This window comes from Rhyacophila brunnea, unplaced genomic scaffold (genome assembly GCF_057557595.1).
Source record: "Rhyacophila brunnea isolate RB1 unplaced genomic scaffold, BYU_Rbru_1.0 scaffold_13, whole genome shotgun sequence".
Taxonomy (NCBI): Eukaryota; Metazoa; Arthropoda; class Insecta; order Trichoptera; family Rhyacophilidae; genus Rhyacophila; species Rhyacophila brunnea.
This window is the reverse complement of record NW_028232785.1, coordinates 7,558,520-7,576,130: the sequence shown is the minus strand read 5'-3', so window position 1 is coordinate 7,576,130 and position 17,611 is coordinate 7,558,520. Positions and strand designations below refer to the sequence as shown.

Here is a 17,611-nt window from a genome sequence, read left to right as displayed (position 1 = left end):
ATCAAATATAATAAATTTGGTTTATCTAATTTTCTGTACAAATATATTATTATTTTATTTAATCGGTAAGTGGGATGAAAGTTTCCATGATAGTTACGATATCTACTCAGTCAATGACGGCATGTGTTGATGTTTGCAGTGTCAGTGATTACGGCCCAAATAGCTATCGACGTCTAAACAACCAAATCATAATTGAATTGCATTATGCATACCTATATACAGTCGAACTTGGTTATTACGATCACGGACATAGCGAGATCTCGGATACAATGAGGAAACATTCGTTGATATTTTAGTTTATTATTTTCTCCATACATTTATTCACTTTTATGACGAGCTACTTATCGGATATATATCGAGCAAAAATATCGTCAAAAATTTTCTTAAAACTGTTAATGTGTCGATCGTTTAAAAACATTTTCGATCCTAAGCAATAAAATCCGACCGTAGACCGATGCCGCCGGGATCGGTTTACGTTTATGACACTAGTTAAGTACCTAATTGGTGTTTTCGCCGACAATATTGAAAAAGTATCCACGCATATGCTGCCGTACTAAGCACAGAGGCCGTATCTGCATTTAAGGCAAGTGGGAGATCTGAGCTTTCATATTATTTTATTTTTCCTGCTGAAACTGGGGAACTTTTTATTTATTTTATTTGCCTTTAATAGTTAATTTTGGTTTAAGATTTGTTTACATACCGTAAAAATTTGATTGATGTCATTATAATTATTAATATTATGTATTGATATTAGCCGTATATATGTCAGATACGGCTAATATCCCTTAGTAAATGATAGTTACAACCGAATCGCTTAGTATTTATCGAGTTTTTTTCTCAAACTCCGTAGATACGGCTATTAAAACCCTTGATTTCTCCGTAACTATAGTAGTTACAGCTTGGATTTATTCGCCGATCTTATACAAAAACTCTGCAGAATCTAAATATCTAAAAACATGAAAATACCTAAATACGTCAGTTACGGCCTCTGTGCTTAGTACGGCAGTATGGTTGAAACTTCATTTAAAAAATCCAAGCTGAAATCAGTAGGTACCTACCAGTGTTCATTAAAATAAACAACTTTTGTAGTTTATGAATGCCATGCTTGTTTCGGGGAAAAATTCTAATTGTGTATTTTTGTTTGAATTGCGACTTTTTGTTTTATGTGACCGCTCATTTAAAAATACCTATTCTCTGATATAATGAGTAATGCTTGCTTATAATGAGTAAATTCAGTCGGTCCCATCTTCCTCGTAATAACCAAGTTCGACTGTATATATACTTGTCAGATAAATTTAAAAAGTCTATTTTTATAAATGTTGACATTATCGTTTCACTCAATACTATTGAAGCCGGCTCTCACATCAAAACTCGTCTCGCCTTCAATGTGTCGAATACATCGATGTGACATCATCGTTATTCACAAAACACACGTTGCCAAAAGGAGTCGAATGCGACTTTTTAATTTGAAAAAAACATCTACTGTTGCAATCGACAATTTGCATGCTTCTCGGGCTGCGAGTCGAAGACGCTAGAACGCATACGAACACCTACGAATTGGTCATTCCTATACCGGCTCGCCGCATCCAAATATCTATACGTTTCAAAGGTTACGTGCGAATTTCGTTAGATGTGCGCGGTTTTCATATGCCATACTGGATCGATATTCTTGGAAGGTTTGATTTATGGCTGTGCGGCAGACGAGGCGAGTTTAGATGTTAGAGCCGGCTAATGGTTCAACACGCCAACTACGCATATTATTCTATCGAGCTTTCCGTGTAATATTCGATATTCCGTTCCGCTGCTTGGCTCACGGGCAGTTCTGCATCATCATCAACGATGGGATCAATTCTCTTTTTTTTTTTTTGAAAATTTTTATCCAAACGAAATCGGTGAGTTTTTTATACAAATTTATTATATTATCGAAGAATGAAGATTACTTAATTTTTATAATGTTATATTATATACCTACCCTTGGCATGTACAATAATTGAAATTTTGTATAAAATAAGATTTTTTTTTAATATAAGTAAGTATGAATTTTTGAATTACGAATTTTTATTTCGAATTACGATTTATTGTAATTTAATTTTTCATTCACTGTACACTATTGTTTTGTCTAATTGATTTTCCTTCACTAAGAGTTGTGTAAATTAAAATATTTATTGTTACAAAAATTTATGCAGAACGAGATATATTTTTAAATATTTAACATAAAAAAATATATTTATATTAAAACATGCAAAAGAATTCACATGGAGTCAAAGGGTAAATCGCCATACGGCAGAGAATTTGGATCTATCTACGCAGTGTGGAGATGTTACATTGATCAGAGTTGTTGAGTAAAATCTTCTCTATATTGGTGGAGTGTAAATGGTGAAACTCATAAAAGACTACTAAGGCTAACGATTCAGTTAGTTTTACATTGCAGATTCATTTGTCTGTCAAAAACCACAAGCCGTAATGAGGCAGTTTCATGAATTATTGAATATGCACATATTGATATTTAAAGTTTAAAAAAAATTACGGAAGACTGAAACGTAGCCACCAACCTGACAAATAGATATTTTACGACACTAGCAACACAACGTATATTATGAACCAATCAAAATAAATGTTAAGACGATCAAATTGGTATCTGAATTGTTGCGTGTATTCATAATAGTCAGTTCAGGTTTTCGAGTTTGCTCGTGAAATTAGAGCATGAGATGGTTAATGATTAAATTACCTGCAAGTCATTTCGCATTGCAAATTGTAATTGATTTTCAACGGATGCATCAAGATAACAATGTCTTGGATTGCTAATACAATCTTTAGGAGTTATTTATATAATGAACTCTTTGTTTAGATGAATAATCATGTAAAATAACAATATAAGCATTTAGATCAGGGGTAGTCAACCTTTTTATATCTGCTGCCCACCGGTTCCACAGTAATGGTGATTTATAAAGTAGGGAAGTAACTTTACTTTATATAAACTTTATAAAGCAGAGTTACACCAAGTTAAAGCATATAATAATAATTACTTACCAAATACTTTATGTCAGACTTTTGCTGAGTTTGGCAGAATAAATCTTTATAAAACAACTTACTGTAGTTAGATCTATCTTTTTATTTATACTTTGCATACATAGAAGCATGAAGTCTGATGAAATTACATTTAATTCATTAAATTATCAATTAGATCCCTGAGGCTGATGCTGCAAAACTTTAAATCATCATGGGGAATTTTATGGAAACGTAATGAAAATGTTTTTAAAACCCCAACCACCCACCATGAAAGCTGGAACGACCACTAGTGGGCGGTAGGGACCAGGTTGACTACCCTTGGTTTAGATGATCGAATTGGTATCTGAATCCGTTGTGTGCAAGGAACACGAAATTAATGGAAACTGGCTTACCCTACTCGAGTGTGGAAATATATGTGATAAATTAAAACATATGTTATTTCCAATAGTTACATCTGTCTCATAAATTGCTTTGTCACGTAAACACAATGCACAATATTTGAAGACAGTTGGCATGCTTTGTGTCTTGATTTTATGACCTAGAAGTAATAAAACGAACCTTGCTTCAAAACTGTTTTTACCCTCACTAGGGTAAGCCAGTTTCTGTCAATTTTATGTTCCTTGGTTGTGTGTAGGTAATTTCTATTGAAAATTGACAATTGATTGCAACGCGTGTATCTGTGTAATTAGAACAGAACTCATTTAATTGGTTGTAATTGTTCGGTATTCTAAAGAAGATACTCCAATTCGTATTGTTACGCGTTACTATTGGTTTTGTATAATGTAATTATTTCATTATAGTAATAAATAAATTCCGGCGACTATCATTGTAAAAGCAAATGTCAAAATGACAGCGTTGATAGGGTGTACTGTACGCCTTCAAGACGATTCGTCACCCTAAATATCGAATTGAACCTGGTTAAAATATAAACATTCAATACCACCAATCAATAAGTCTCCGAGTTATTAAGTTTCCTTTTCATATATAAATGCTCCATCTCTTTAACCAAAGATAATTCTTCAACGTCTTTCATTATTAGTAATGTTCTGTATCCATACGGAACCACTGATGGAAGAAGAAGTATGCATTCTAGTTTGTGCAGAGGTTAATTAATGGATTGTGCTGGTAATTCATCCAATCATATGCCGTTTTTATAATCAATATGCATTTTTTGATGGTTCAGGCGTAACGGTAGAATGAATAACCAACAACCTATCCTCTCAGAAGCTCCATTGTGATATCGCCACACTGTAAATGTCCATATACTCCATATTAGAGTGCTTAAGTGCCCAGGTGTCGTATAGCGTAAAATGAAAAATTTTGATATCTTTGCAAGAGTGTGAACATGTGTAATATGCCATTATGATGACCTGTTTTTTTACAGTTTATGGTCACAGTACAGGCGGTCCTCGACATTTGTACGTTCTACTTATGTATAATTTGCTATTTCGTACGTTTCTTAAAATGTAATTAACTATTTCTTTTATTCAACAAGATTTTAAGAATGTACCTACCATTCTAATTATTGAACATACATAATTATGAAAACACTCATGAGAAAATATAGCCAATAAAAAAAATCTTCTTTGAAAAAAGTAAGACACCTGGCAGGTATCGAACCTGCGTCTCTTGGGTATCGAGTCCCGTGCATTACCACTATGCTACGACTGGCATGCTTAATTGTGACACATTTTAACTATTGGTCTTTTTACTACCGTAACTCAATTTGGAGAGCGCTTATGAGCAGGTATTAACAAGAACAATTGGGTGCCCTTAGAATTTTTAAAATGTCTTTTCTGTCTACTTGAGTTTTTTTCCGAGCTCAGTTAGTTCTAATAAAATTGCACGTGGAGTGAGCAAGCTAAACAAGCTGCTTCAAAGAAATTATATGGAAGATATTGAACCGACCTGCAGGCATGTGATGGTATTATTGGTTCAGCGAAATAACTTGCCATCAGAATTTTTAAAATATATTTTCTCTGTCGACTTATGATACGTTTTTATTTAGTTTTTTGGCCAGTATAGATCTAAGAATCGACGTCTAAAAAAATGCGTGTGAAGTGGGCGAGCTAAAGACAGATACCGACCTATATATTATTTCACTTTTATGTATTATTAAAATCAAATTTGAAATTTCCACTATACCAATTTTATTTTTAATTGGCATATAGCAAATTTCACATCACACCACATTTACTCCCTCCCGTAAGGAGTTGATCCGGGCAGCTTGTAATATATTAAATTATCGATCCAGTTTCGAATTTCATCCTTTCAGCTGTATGCCGAGTGACATTTCATAATCACCTTGGTAACCTTTACTCTTGTCTGTCTACTTATCCATTGATTTATGTTGTCGTCTTTCCACATTGTGCTCAATATACACCTACGAGAAACTCCTTTTTTTGGTGTCGTCCAACTTGTAGTACACCTTCCAATCCTGGACGAGTCGTATCAAATCACCATCGCCTTCAACGCCACTTACGGATGTTGTATAGCCGAGAGAATCTCTTTTTATCCTTTTAATCTAATGAATATCTATTACTGTATAAGATTTTGGCATACATAACACGTCAAATGATTTCAAAAATCAATCCACAAATACATCTTAATTCATGTCGACGTAATTTTAAATGAAAATAGGATAGTGTTTACTGTCTTATGAAAAAAAGGTGTTTTAGATTGATGTGGTTTACAAGAACAAGTATTATTGATCCGTCACAATGCACTGGGTGTGAATGTCTAACAACCAATCCTCGTAAGATATTTATTCGTTTTTGGACTGTTAATTCTTGATGAAACGACGTGTTATTCGAAATAACAAACACTTCAATATGTTAGTTATGATTTTACCACGTGCAATCCTAATTATGGTTCGCATTAATGGGTGTTGGCCACTTGTTCAACTTATTAGGTCCATACTCTGACTCGAACACACTTTGAAAAACAATGTATTTGCCAGAACCGAGATTCAAATCTGGGACCCACGACGTTATAAGCCGATGCGTTAGCCACTACGCTATCGTGGGATCATTAGTATTTATTACACACGTGACCGGTTTATCGTAACGGTTATTTTCAATTCGTAACAAGACAGTATAACGCAAAGCGGAATTGGATCTTCGCTGGAATAATAATAAAATAATTTTTTATATCTAAACATTTTAATGCCTATAATGGACGAGCGGCTTACGCGTCAGCTTATAATATCGTGGTTCCTAGGTTCGAATCTTGGGTCTGGCAAATACACATTGTTTTTCAATAATGGACGAGCGGCTTACGCGTCAGCTTATAATATCGTGGTTCCTAGGTTCGAATCTTGGGTCTGGCAAATACACATTGTTTTTCAGTTTGTGTTTGGGGCCAGAGTATGGACCTAATAGATTGAGCAAGTGGCTAAAATCCATTTTTCGTAAAAACAAAAATTTGTTAATACAAACCTCCACTCTGTGAACGCCCGCAATTATTATGATCTTATTAGGATCGGACATGGTAAAATGTGTTGTCAATTTCTAAATAATTCTCTATTAATAATAATATAACCTCTGCTCTGTGGTGAATTAGCTATGGTTTTGAATTCCTTTGCATATTTTTAATATGAACTGTAAAGTTGTACCATAGACTATTTAAAAAAAAATAATACTTAATTGTAATTGATAAAATTCGTCTAGTTATACATACAATGGTGTGATTGACATAATGTTGTATACATTTAATTGATTAATATTACGAAGACGGGAGAGAGTATAAATTATATTATATATTACTATTATCGTAATAATTGTTTGATTATTATAATAAATTATATGTAAATAAAGAGATTTTGATCAAGGTTTGAAGTGTTTCATTCAGCGGCGTGTATATTCCCCATACCCAGACACTCCGCACTCAGCGATAAACATCTGCTCTGCAGGTGTCTCTAAGGGTGTTCACCTATGAGTTATTGCAAGCCGTCTCATCCAGCGCATATATTCTATACACAAGACTGCTATCGAGGGTATTTTTTCATATTTTTGTATTATAATTTTTACAATAAGTGCTGTTTTAATAGCACCTTTCTTGGCTGTATTAACTTTTAGAGTGAGATAGACAGTTTAGACGGCTAACTTATTGCAACAATTATAATACCTCAATACAAAAATATGATATACTACCCTCGATAGCAGTCTTGTGTATAGAATAGATGCGCAGAAGCGGTTATCAAATTAGTGTGGCCTAACGGTCATAATAACTATTATTAGGATCGTTAATGTCTGTTTCCGTCGTCTGCGCTGTCTTGCCTTTTAGACATGCCAGATCGGAATATTAAAGTAAACATTGGATGCCTCAAATAGTTGTACAAATTTATGAGTGACACACGTGTCTTGCGTGTTGCAGAATGCCATGGGAATAGGGCCTATCCGTTTATAGGCTGTTTTAACACCCAAATCATCTGGGTCATGAGGTCGTAACAAAGATTAAGAATAAGTAATATTCCATTTATCTAAATAATATTTTGTATTATTTTTTCCATTTCTGGGGGGCGGTCCGGGCCCAAACCCCCCCCTGCTCAGGTTACATGTAAATTGTACGTATTACAGTTGCCGTAAGCTTTCTTATTACCGTATACTAATATTATACGGTCTTCTCTATAGCACCGAGATGAAAAAATTACTAATTAATTAAACTTGGAACCTCGGAGTCGCGTGGAGGTCAAAGCTGTGAGGACCAAAAAATGTCGTTTGTGCAACGCATGAATGCTATGTATGCTCTCGTTTGGCTTGGAGACATGGCATCTTACCAGGCTCCAAAGGTCTCGACTCTTGAGCTTAGAGAATCGATGTCTCCGCCGAATCTCAGGGATACATTTATACGACTGCATTACTATCAAATTCGTAAGCAGAATAAAATAGTCACGAAGAGAAGCTTCACATGGCTGGGATATGTGTTATGGATACCGCCAGAGAGTGTGACAGCCTATCAGTATGGTATAGTCTCAAAGATTCTGTCACCATGGTCAACCCTCCTTCATCTTGCATCTATACGCCGCAGGTCTCACATACGATGGGTCGAGGAAAGTGGCGCGACCATGTGCTTGCCCTACACCCCAACACTGAAGCGTAAGTAAGTTAATTGAATGAAGCTAATATTATTTTAGTACCAATTCTTTAAGAATACTGCTGAACACAGTATTGGGAGAAGCATATTTTAAATTTAAATATTTACAAAAAAAAAATATTCGGATAAAATAATTTTGTAGGTACCTAGGTAATTTTTATTTATTTAATAGACAACGAGAAAAAAAAATGCTAAGACAGCGAGAAATGTATTTCTTTTGTCGATGATTCATTGTTTGACTTTTGACAGCTGCCATGTATCATTTATTACCAATATTTACTTTCTTATAATTACGTCAAAATGTAATTAAATTATCATAATATGGCATAGTTTAATGTTTAAATATTTAATGGATAATTATCTAATGAGTATTTACGGATATTCTTAAAGAAAAGTAGCAGAATCCAGTTTTAAAGCCGCATAATGAAAAATTAAGAAGTGATATTTTTGTATGGTTTTTAATCTATGTTTACGTGATTTGTACTGGTTTTTATTGATTTATTTAGATAAAATAGTGTGAATTTATCAAAATGGCTTCGTATAAACCGTACGAAATGGACATGATCACGCCGAAATGCGCTGAAAAGGTTCCAATAATGCAAAGCCAAGACCAAGACAAACGCTTCAATTCTAAGGGTAACAACGTGGAATTTACTAATAATTTGGAACAAATAATCAACAGCATTCACGGAAACACAGATAGGGTAGCGTATAACAAAAAATATGGTCATGATAGTCAAAGAAATGTTGAAAATAATTATGATTTTCTAACCTATAATAAACAAGCGACGGAAATTATTGCAAACGAACAAAAGAATGCGATTATTCAAAAATCAAACGCTTTCGTTATGGAAGACAGTTCAAATATGCCAAGTACTTCTAGTGGTATTTTTAATATGGCTGTTAGAAACAAGGATTTTGATATTGCAATGCCGGATTTAGAATTAGCATCGAAAAATCATATTTCCGATATAAATGGAGATTCTGACGATGATATAGAGCGAGAAACGGCTGTAATAATGGGCGAGAACGGCCACAATCCGTCAAAAATCAGCACTGCAGGCGAAAAATGCGACAATAACGCGTCCCCTCCCTTGATGGACTTTGAAAAAGACGCCGGAAACGTCAAAATAAAACAAAACTCCACCATTATTAAAAAAGAAATTGAAAATATCGACGAATTCAACGGAAACAACTCGGATAACAGCGAAAATGTGAACGTGGATAATTTTCAGTGCGCCAATTGCAGACGTATGTTTCAGTCGGAGTTGGAATTTAAAAAGCACGGCATTTGCAACGCGGGTTATCAGCTGGGACTTGATGACGCGGAAGGTCCGTTGTACACGTGCGGACTTTGTATGTCAGGGTTCAATGAACTCAAGGACTTGGAGTTTCATGTAAAATGCGAACATGCAAACATTGACGTAAGCGCTATTTTTTATTTATTCATTTTCATTTCTACATACAGTCGAACTTGGTTATTACGATCACGGAAATAGCAAGATCTCGGATGTAATGAGGAAACTTCGTTGACATTTTAGTTTATGATTTTCTCCATACATTTATTCACTTTTATAACGAGCTGCTTACATGATGAGACGCCTTCTCTGTGTACTGTGTGCGAATGGCACGCAATTTAAAATTTATAAAAAATAATCTGTGTCAGACAAGTTATCCTATATCAGGGATGGCGAACCTTTTTACGTACACGTGCCAAAATTTCCCAAATATTATTTGTTGACCCTCTAACGTGCCGAGCAGTTTTCCAAGTAGTTCGAGCAGGCCAAAAATGAAAAAAATAGTTCTTTAAGGATAAAAAAAATTCCGGGTGGGCCGCAATGGGCCCGTTTTTTAGACAGCAGTTTCGGGGTGGGCCACAGCCGGGTCCTTTTCTAAAAAAATGGCTCGTTTTTTTATTCGAAAGTTCTGCGGGCCTGTTTTGTGAATGCATGAATTTCGTCGTTTCGAAAAACCGAAGAAAATACGCATTTTTAATATTATATATCGTCACTGTTCTGGCAGAAGACACTAATTCGAAAAAATGACATATTGAGTTAGTTATACCAAAATTTTCCTTATTTAAAACTTTACCGCCTGGAAACCTTCTTAATAAATAAACAGTCTTTATTTTAAAGTCATCCTTTTTACGATTACTTAATAAACTCACATGATAGACCATTTCAAACATTTTAAAATCTTCAAAGTCAAATTACTCAAAACTAGTATTCTCCAGTTAGTGTGTTCTGCCAGAACAGAGACGATATATATATTTAGGTATTTGTAATTTGTAAAAAAAATATCTTTTAAATTATATATCTATTTTTTCTCTTTTCAACACAACATTCGCGTGCCATGCAAAATCATCTCGCGTGCCATAGGTTCGCCATCCCTGTCCTATATCAATACCACGCTCTTTCCATAGCAGTGGCGAAGGGTGGTGGTAGGCTGATAAGATCTGACATAAATATTGCACATTAAACTTTGTCAGTCATGCTTATTTGTTTTCATTAAACTAAGACTACAATAATTTACAGATGGTGTTGGTTAGTTTTTAAAAATTTAGTTAAACCATGCCCTGGGGGATTGAAAAAAAATGATTCGGGGTGACTAAAATAGTGCACAGTTTTTCAGTCATCCTTATTTGGTTTCGTTTAAGGGGGGACATGCTCAGCGTTGGTCAAAATGGAGCTTTTGTTCTATTTTCCTAATCTTACCTAACCGAATTTTTTTTTTTTTTTAGACGGTACATGTTCAAATATGCGCGTTAACATCATTTTACTCCCTACTTCAATTATAGTTTGCCAATTATGGCTACGGCCGTATGTTGTAGCTTAACCACTGGGGAATGCCAAAAGAAATGGCGTATTTCAAAAAAACACTACCTTATTCTTAGGTCAATAATTATTATAAAGCAATCATTATTCGTAGGATGTTTATCACACTTGAATGGTCAAAGACATAGCTTATAATGAGTATCTTTAGAATTATCTTTAAATGTGTTAATCTTGCCCATTTTTTGAATAATAAAATGCCCAATTCTTGTCAAATTTGGGATCATAGAGATTATCAATATAATTTTTTATCGTAAATATTTCACTACAATAATGTCGATATAAATTATACTGATGGTTTTATAAATGCATTTAAAAATTAATAAATGTAAAAAATCTTAACATAGCTGCACATTTATGTACTGAAATATGACTATATTCTAAAACATTAGAGCGAGAGGTTTAAAAGAATACTATTTTATGTAATAAAAATACTTTATGCAGTCATCAAAAAATGCTTAAAATAAATATAAATGATAATAAGGCTTCAAAATTATATAAATAGATTATCTACGACGTTTCAGGTATGTCTAGGATTATGCTTTGAAAATAGAAAAAAAGCTCCATTTTGACCCACGCTGAGCACGTCCGCCCTTAATTAAGAATACATTATTACAGATGGTGTTGGTTAGTTTTTTAAAATTCATGTTTCTCCTTCCTAACCAAACCATAATAGATAAAAAATATTCTTCTATGTATAAAATGCCCAAAATTATATATGATTTAATGGCATAAATTTGGATATTTTATGGATAGACGAATATTTTTTGAATATTATCTATTATGGCTCGCCCCGGATGGGTTCAGCATATGTCATAATGGGACAGATGATCGTAGTATGGAGAAGAAGTTTGCTTCTAAGGGCGAGCTTGCTTTTTCTACCTATCATAGGGTATAGTCTGGCATTCATGACTTGAGCTTGGCACAAAACATTGCAGCCAGTCGATTGTCTGTTGTCAACAGGCCAAGAATACAATACTTAAGTACTTAATATGTTTTTTTTATTTTCCAGTTGCCCGATGATTTTATCAATAATGCCCAAAACCACAGTGACGAAATATCCAAAGTCGAGAAGGCGGCAGTCGATATGATCATCAACAATAGATTCAGGGATGTCCGCAAGCTGCTGGAGACATCCAGGGTGTTCCTGACCAGTTTCGGCGCGGAAATAATCGGACACATTTCGACTAACCTCTTCGATAGATCTGTTGACAGAATGTACGAGAAGATAGATTCGCTCATCGAGAAAAAAGGAGACATTTTGAAAGTCAAGACGAATAAAACGAGGAAAAGAAGAAGAAGAAGAGAAAAAAGCGCCGCGTTGAATGAAGATTATGATAGTTTAAAAGTGAAGAAGAAAAAAAAACATAGGAACGGTATTAAAAAGAAGTCCAAAAAGGTTAAAAAGGTCAAACGTGACCGTCTTATCGATTTAGGATTTTCTTCCGATGACGATCTGTGTCTGAAAGATAGAATAGTCTTGGATCAGAGGCTCGAAGACGCCAATATGGTTGATGTCGACGGATGCGAAGTGGCTGATGAAATATGTGTACCTTTTTACGCGGTACCGGAACGCTTGGATGGTAAACCGCTGTCGTTTTTAGACCTCGATCACGTGAAAAGGATAATATATTTACTGTGTAATACTAAAAGTCCTGTGGATTTTAAACCGGTCAGTCATATACGAATTAAAAGGTTTGAAAAAGAAGCCAACGAGGTTATACCGGTTGACGCGTGTCTTTTCGGGTATTACACACGTAAAAATATGCATTTTGACGACGTCAAATTGCTGAGTGAACTTTTTAACGACGAGCGAATGTTGAGTGACGAATTGTTTCCGCACGAATTTGTGATCGCGGACGATAAGGCCGATATTAAACTGATAGAAGTCTTTGATGATGATAATGTAGCGAATAGTTATGACAACGCTACGAATAATTACGATACCGATTATGACAGTTACGACGACGGCTTCGACGCGGCTACGAGTCATCTTTTAGAAGGCAACTCTGATGCGCACACGTGTACTAGATGCACGGCTAAATTTACGTCGAAAAAACTGCTAAAGACTCACATTGACGAGTATCACGGCGGCCGTAAACGTCACGTAGATATGCCTGGAAATTATTCCTGCGATACTTGCGGAGACACGTTTCAATACATTGGTAAATTACTGCAGCATGAAATGAAAACGCATTCAGGGTTGAAGTATAAGTACGAGTGTGAAGTCTGCTTGAAACGTTTCGCCACGCCCGTTTTAAAAGACGGCCATTTTGCAAGCGTGCATAATAACCTTGCCGAGTTATCGTGCGGGATATGTAAAATGGTATTTAGCGATGTGTCCTCGCTAAAGGAGCACTATGTCGGTATACACAAAGGCGGTAAGGTCAGCAATGGAGTGTTTAAAGCTTTCAAGGAGGAGTTTAAGTCGGAAAATGTCGATATACTATCGGCAACGCTGTCCAAAATGGTGACCAAGTATTCTAAAGACAGCGATAACGCTCCCACTTGCGATGTCTGCGGACGGAAGTTCACTAGTGCCGGGCGATTGCAGCAGCACAAGTCGGTTAAGCATGACGGTAAAGTATTCAGGAGGAGGAAGATGAAAAAGTCATCAAGACAGAGACCTGATGATGACGATGACGACAGTCAAGACGGAATCGACGCTACCGAGTTTATTGAGGTAGACGTATCCTAAATTATAGTGTGCTAAACAGTTTTGAGTACAATTATCTTGGAACAAAGTGCCTGTTATGTTCCAATAAATATTTTCCGGTGTTGTGAATCCTGACTGTCTCCAAAAGACGTTTCTTATTAGATTTTTCTACAAGAAATAGATATTAGTCACTGGCTTAGGTCAGTGTTCTGAATCCAAACACACGTTGAATATCAACACGTGAATTAAACAGATTTGGGATTCGAACATGTCACCCATGACCTCACAACTTTATAAGCAGATACGTCATACATAATATCTAATGTGATCGTTCCAGCTGGTGTTGATTCGGTTCCCGCTTCATGCTTAAACTCAACGATATTGAACGAGACCTTCTCTATATAGACAAAGGCTAAATACAGTGGAACCCCAATTTTACATGTACGGAATATCACGATTTCGATCAATGGTCGATTTTCTTTGACGCAGATGACGCAATAGATTCGTCGGAATATTTAAAAGGAGGCCTCGAAACAGTTCAAACCTGTCGCACAATTACAGTGCTCGGAATATACAAAATTCAATTAAAACCATGTATTAAAATTTGAAATCTAATTTATTTGAACACATTGAAATGAATTCCAGACGCATGTGTACATTTCTATTTATAGATATGTCTGCAGTGCCTAAGACCAAGGTTACACAGTACGATTGTTTTTTGTTTTGTTTTAATAATGTCTCGGCATAGACAAATATTGTCGGCTCGATAGATGAGGAACATTCTCGAAAAGGTGAAATAACACATTGACATAATGCCAATTTGTGGTTTTTCCCTTTATTTATATTTTTTTGGCAGTCTTTTCAAAAACATAGAATCGGTGATTCTCTCAAAATGTCAACCAGAACTAAAATTAGCAAGTCATGCAAATTCAATTTCAAATGATTTTGTTTTAAATTTTAAGTTGTATATCAAATTTAATTATAAATTTTCTGTTTAGTGTATTTAAATAATTATTGTATAGCATAATATTAAAAAAATAAATGATTTTATATGTAAGTGAATTATTGTAGTTTTTTTTAGTATACACTTGGTTATTACGAGGAAGATGGGACCGACTGAATTTGCTCGTTATAAGCGTTACTCGTTATATCAGAGAATAGGTATTTTTAAATGAGCGGTCACATAACACAAAAAGTTGCAATTAGAATTTATTTACACACACATAACATTCCATTTTTCTGTCAATCCACTTTTCTTATAAAATTAAAAATTGATTCCTGTTTCATTGTTTTCACTCTCATTGTTCTTAAATTTCACCTCAAAGCACTCAAACCCATTAAAAGACTCTGAAAAACATTGTAAAAATCCCCGAAACAAGCATTGCATTCATAAACTACAAAAGAAGTTGTTTATTGTAATGAACACTGGTAGGTACCTACTGACTTCAGCTTGGATTTTTTACATGAACTTACAACCATATGCGTGGATACTTTTTCAATGTTGTCGGCGAAAATACCAATTAGTTACTTAGACACTTAACTAGTATCATAAATGTAATCCTATCCCGGCGGCATCGGTCTATGGTCGGATTTTATTGCTTAGGGTCGAAAATATTTTTAAACGATCGACACATGAACAGTTTTAAGAAAATTTTTGACGATATTTTTGCTCTGGCATGGCTGTGACCCACCCCGGAACTGCCGTTTAAAAAACGAGCTATCTGTGAAAAAACGAGCCCGTTGTGGCCCATCGGGAATTTTTTTTATCCATAAAGAACTATTTTTTTCATTTTTGGCCTTCTTGAACTACTTGGAAAACTATTCGGCACGTCAGAGGGACAACAAATAATATTTGGGAAATTTTGGCACGTGTACGTAAAAAGGTTCGCCATCCCTGATATAGGATAACTTGTCCGACACAGATTATTTTTTATAAATATTAAGTTGCGTGCCATTCTCACACAGTACACAGAGAAGGCGTCTCATCATGGAAGTAGCTCGTTATAAAAGTGAATAAATGTATGGAGGAAATCATAAACCAAAATGTCAACGAATGTTTCCTCATTACATCCAAGAGCTCGCTATTTCCGTGATCGTAATAACCGAGTTCGACTGTATTATGATAGATGTACACGGTAGCAAAGAACTAGGGGAGGCCTTCGTCTGTCAGTGGATCGATCTCGGCTGGTGATGATAATGTGATAATGACATGTAGTTAGTCTTCACAAGGTAAAAGACCTATACTGCTTTTCATGATGATTGGTGTCGGAATGAAAACAAATATTTTATTTTTTTTACATATTTATTTTACAAAAATTTACCATTTATTTATCTTTAGGAGGTATAAGAAAAAAAAAAGTTTACCAATATATTGTATGTAATAATTAATGTATATATTCAAAAAGTTTCTTTTTCAAATGTTTATACTACTAATATCTCTTGGCAGATTTTGTTTATATAATATAATATAGAATTAACGTTATGTTGATTTACGTAATAATATATAATGGGGAGACATCAATGGTGAAGGGTAGAGGTAGGCTATTAAGATCCAAAATAAATAGTACACACTAAACTTTGTCAGTCATACGTATTTGTTTTTTAAATAAATCAATTAAACGCTGCCTCATCCAAACCATAATAGTTTTCGTTTGCTATTGGCGATCCGACAAAAATAGTACACACTTTTTCTGTCATACTTATTGGTTTTCATGAAGAACACATCGTCTCTGTTCTGGCAGAACACACTAACTGGAGAATACTAGTTTTGAGTACCTAATTTGACTTTGAAGTTGTTAAAATGTTTGAAATGGTCTATCATGTGACTTTATTAAGTAATCGTAAAAAGGATGACTTTAAAATAAAGACTGTTTATTTATTAAGAAGGTTTCCAGACGGTAAAGTTTTAAATAAGGAACATTTTGGTATAACTAACTCAATATGTCATTTTTTCGAATTAATGTCTTCTGCCAGAACAGTGACGACATTTACAGATGGTTTTGTTTAGTTTTTCTAAAATTCATTACGTATGTATGGTTTAATGGCATAATTTTAGATGTTTTTGACTATTATCTATTATGGCTTAGTTTACGCAGGGTTTAATTGTATTTTAAAAACTAATAAACACTATCTATACATTGTAGTGTTAGTTCAATGAAAACAAAAACGTATGACGGAAACAATTTAGTGTGCACCATTTATGTCGGATCTTAACAGCCTACCTCCACCCTTCGCCACTGGGAGACATAATATATAGGTAGTTTAAATTATGAAGAAAAAACGAATTACATAATTCATAATTTTATAATTTGATTAAATACAATGATATCAATGTTTATAATAAATACAGTTAGGAGATTTTCATACAAAAATATTACTCATATCACGTCTTAAATTAATACAAATGTTAAAATTATGTAAGTACATAAGTTAACGGAAATGTTAGTTTAATGTTACGTTACATACATGTAGGTATTTTAACAGTGCGTTAACAGTGAGAGTTTAATGGAAAAACGCAGTTGAATTTCAATAATTAATACAGACACCGCAGTTTTCCCTGTGATCGAATGCAAATAATGCATGCTTAGGATCGCAGACACTTGAATTTGAATCTTTTAACGCAATGGCGGTGAAAGAATTCAGATAATCTGTTTTCCATATTCTCATAATTTACTATAGGCCGTACAGGGAAAGATGCAAGCCAGCAGAGACGCAGATATGAAAATTTGACTAAACACATGGTATTTAATTTAATTTGGAACTTCTGCCTTCTTCCAAAATAATTATGAACTGTGGCCCTCAGTAATGAGGGAAAAATCTGTCACTTCTAATGAAAAGACAAAAAATACATTGCGTAAGTGTATACGTTATGTAAGTATTGAATCTTAATTGCGTCATATCATTAAACTCTCACTGGTAGATGTATACATAATAATTAATACATATTTGTTAATGAGTATTTGATAGGTAGGTTAGTCGTTTCTATATAGATACGGCGGTTACTTTGTGGTAATTCATTCAC

The 17,611-nt window shown here is 34.5% G+C and overlaps 1 protein-coding gene across 1 annotated transcript; it reads left to right on the top strand.

Moving 5' to 3' along the window:
• The first annotated feature begins 8,325 nt into the window (after positions 1-8,325).
• Positions 8,326-13,764, top strand: LOC147076327 (uncharacterized). Its single transcript, XM_085941715.1, has 2 exons — positions 8,326-9,527; positions 11,947-13,764. Exons 1-2 carry the CDS (start codon positions 8,634-8,636, stop codon positions 13,630-13,632), a joined length of 2,580 nt encoding a protein of 859 aa, XP_085797841.1. The 5' UTR covers positions 8,326-8,633; the 3' UTR covers positions 13,633-13,764.
• The last annotated feature ends 3,847 nt before the right edge of the window (positions 13,765-17,611 follow it).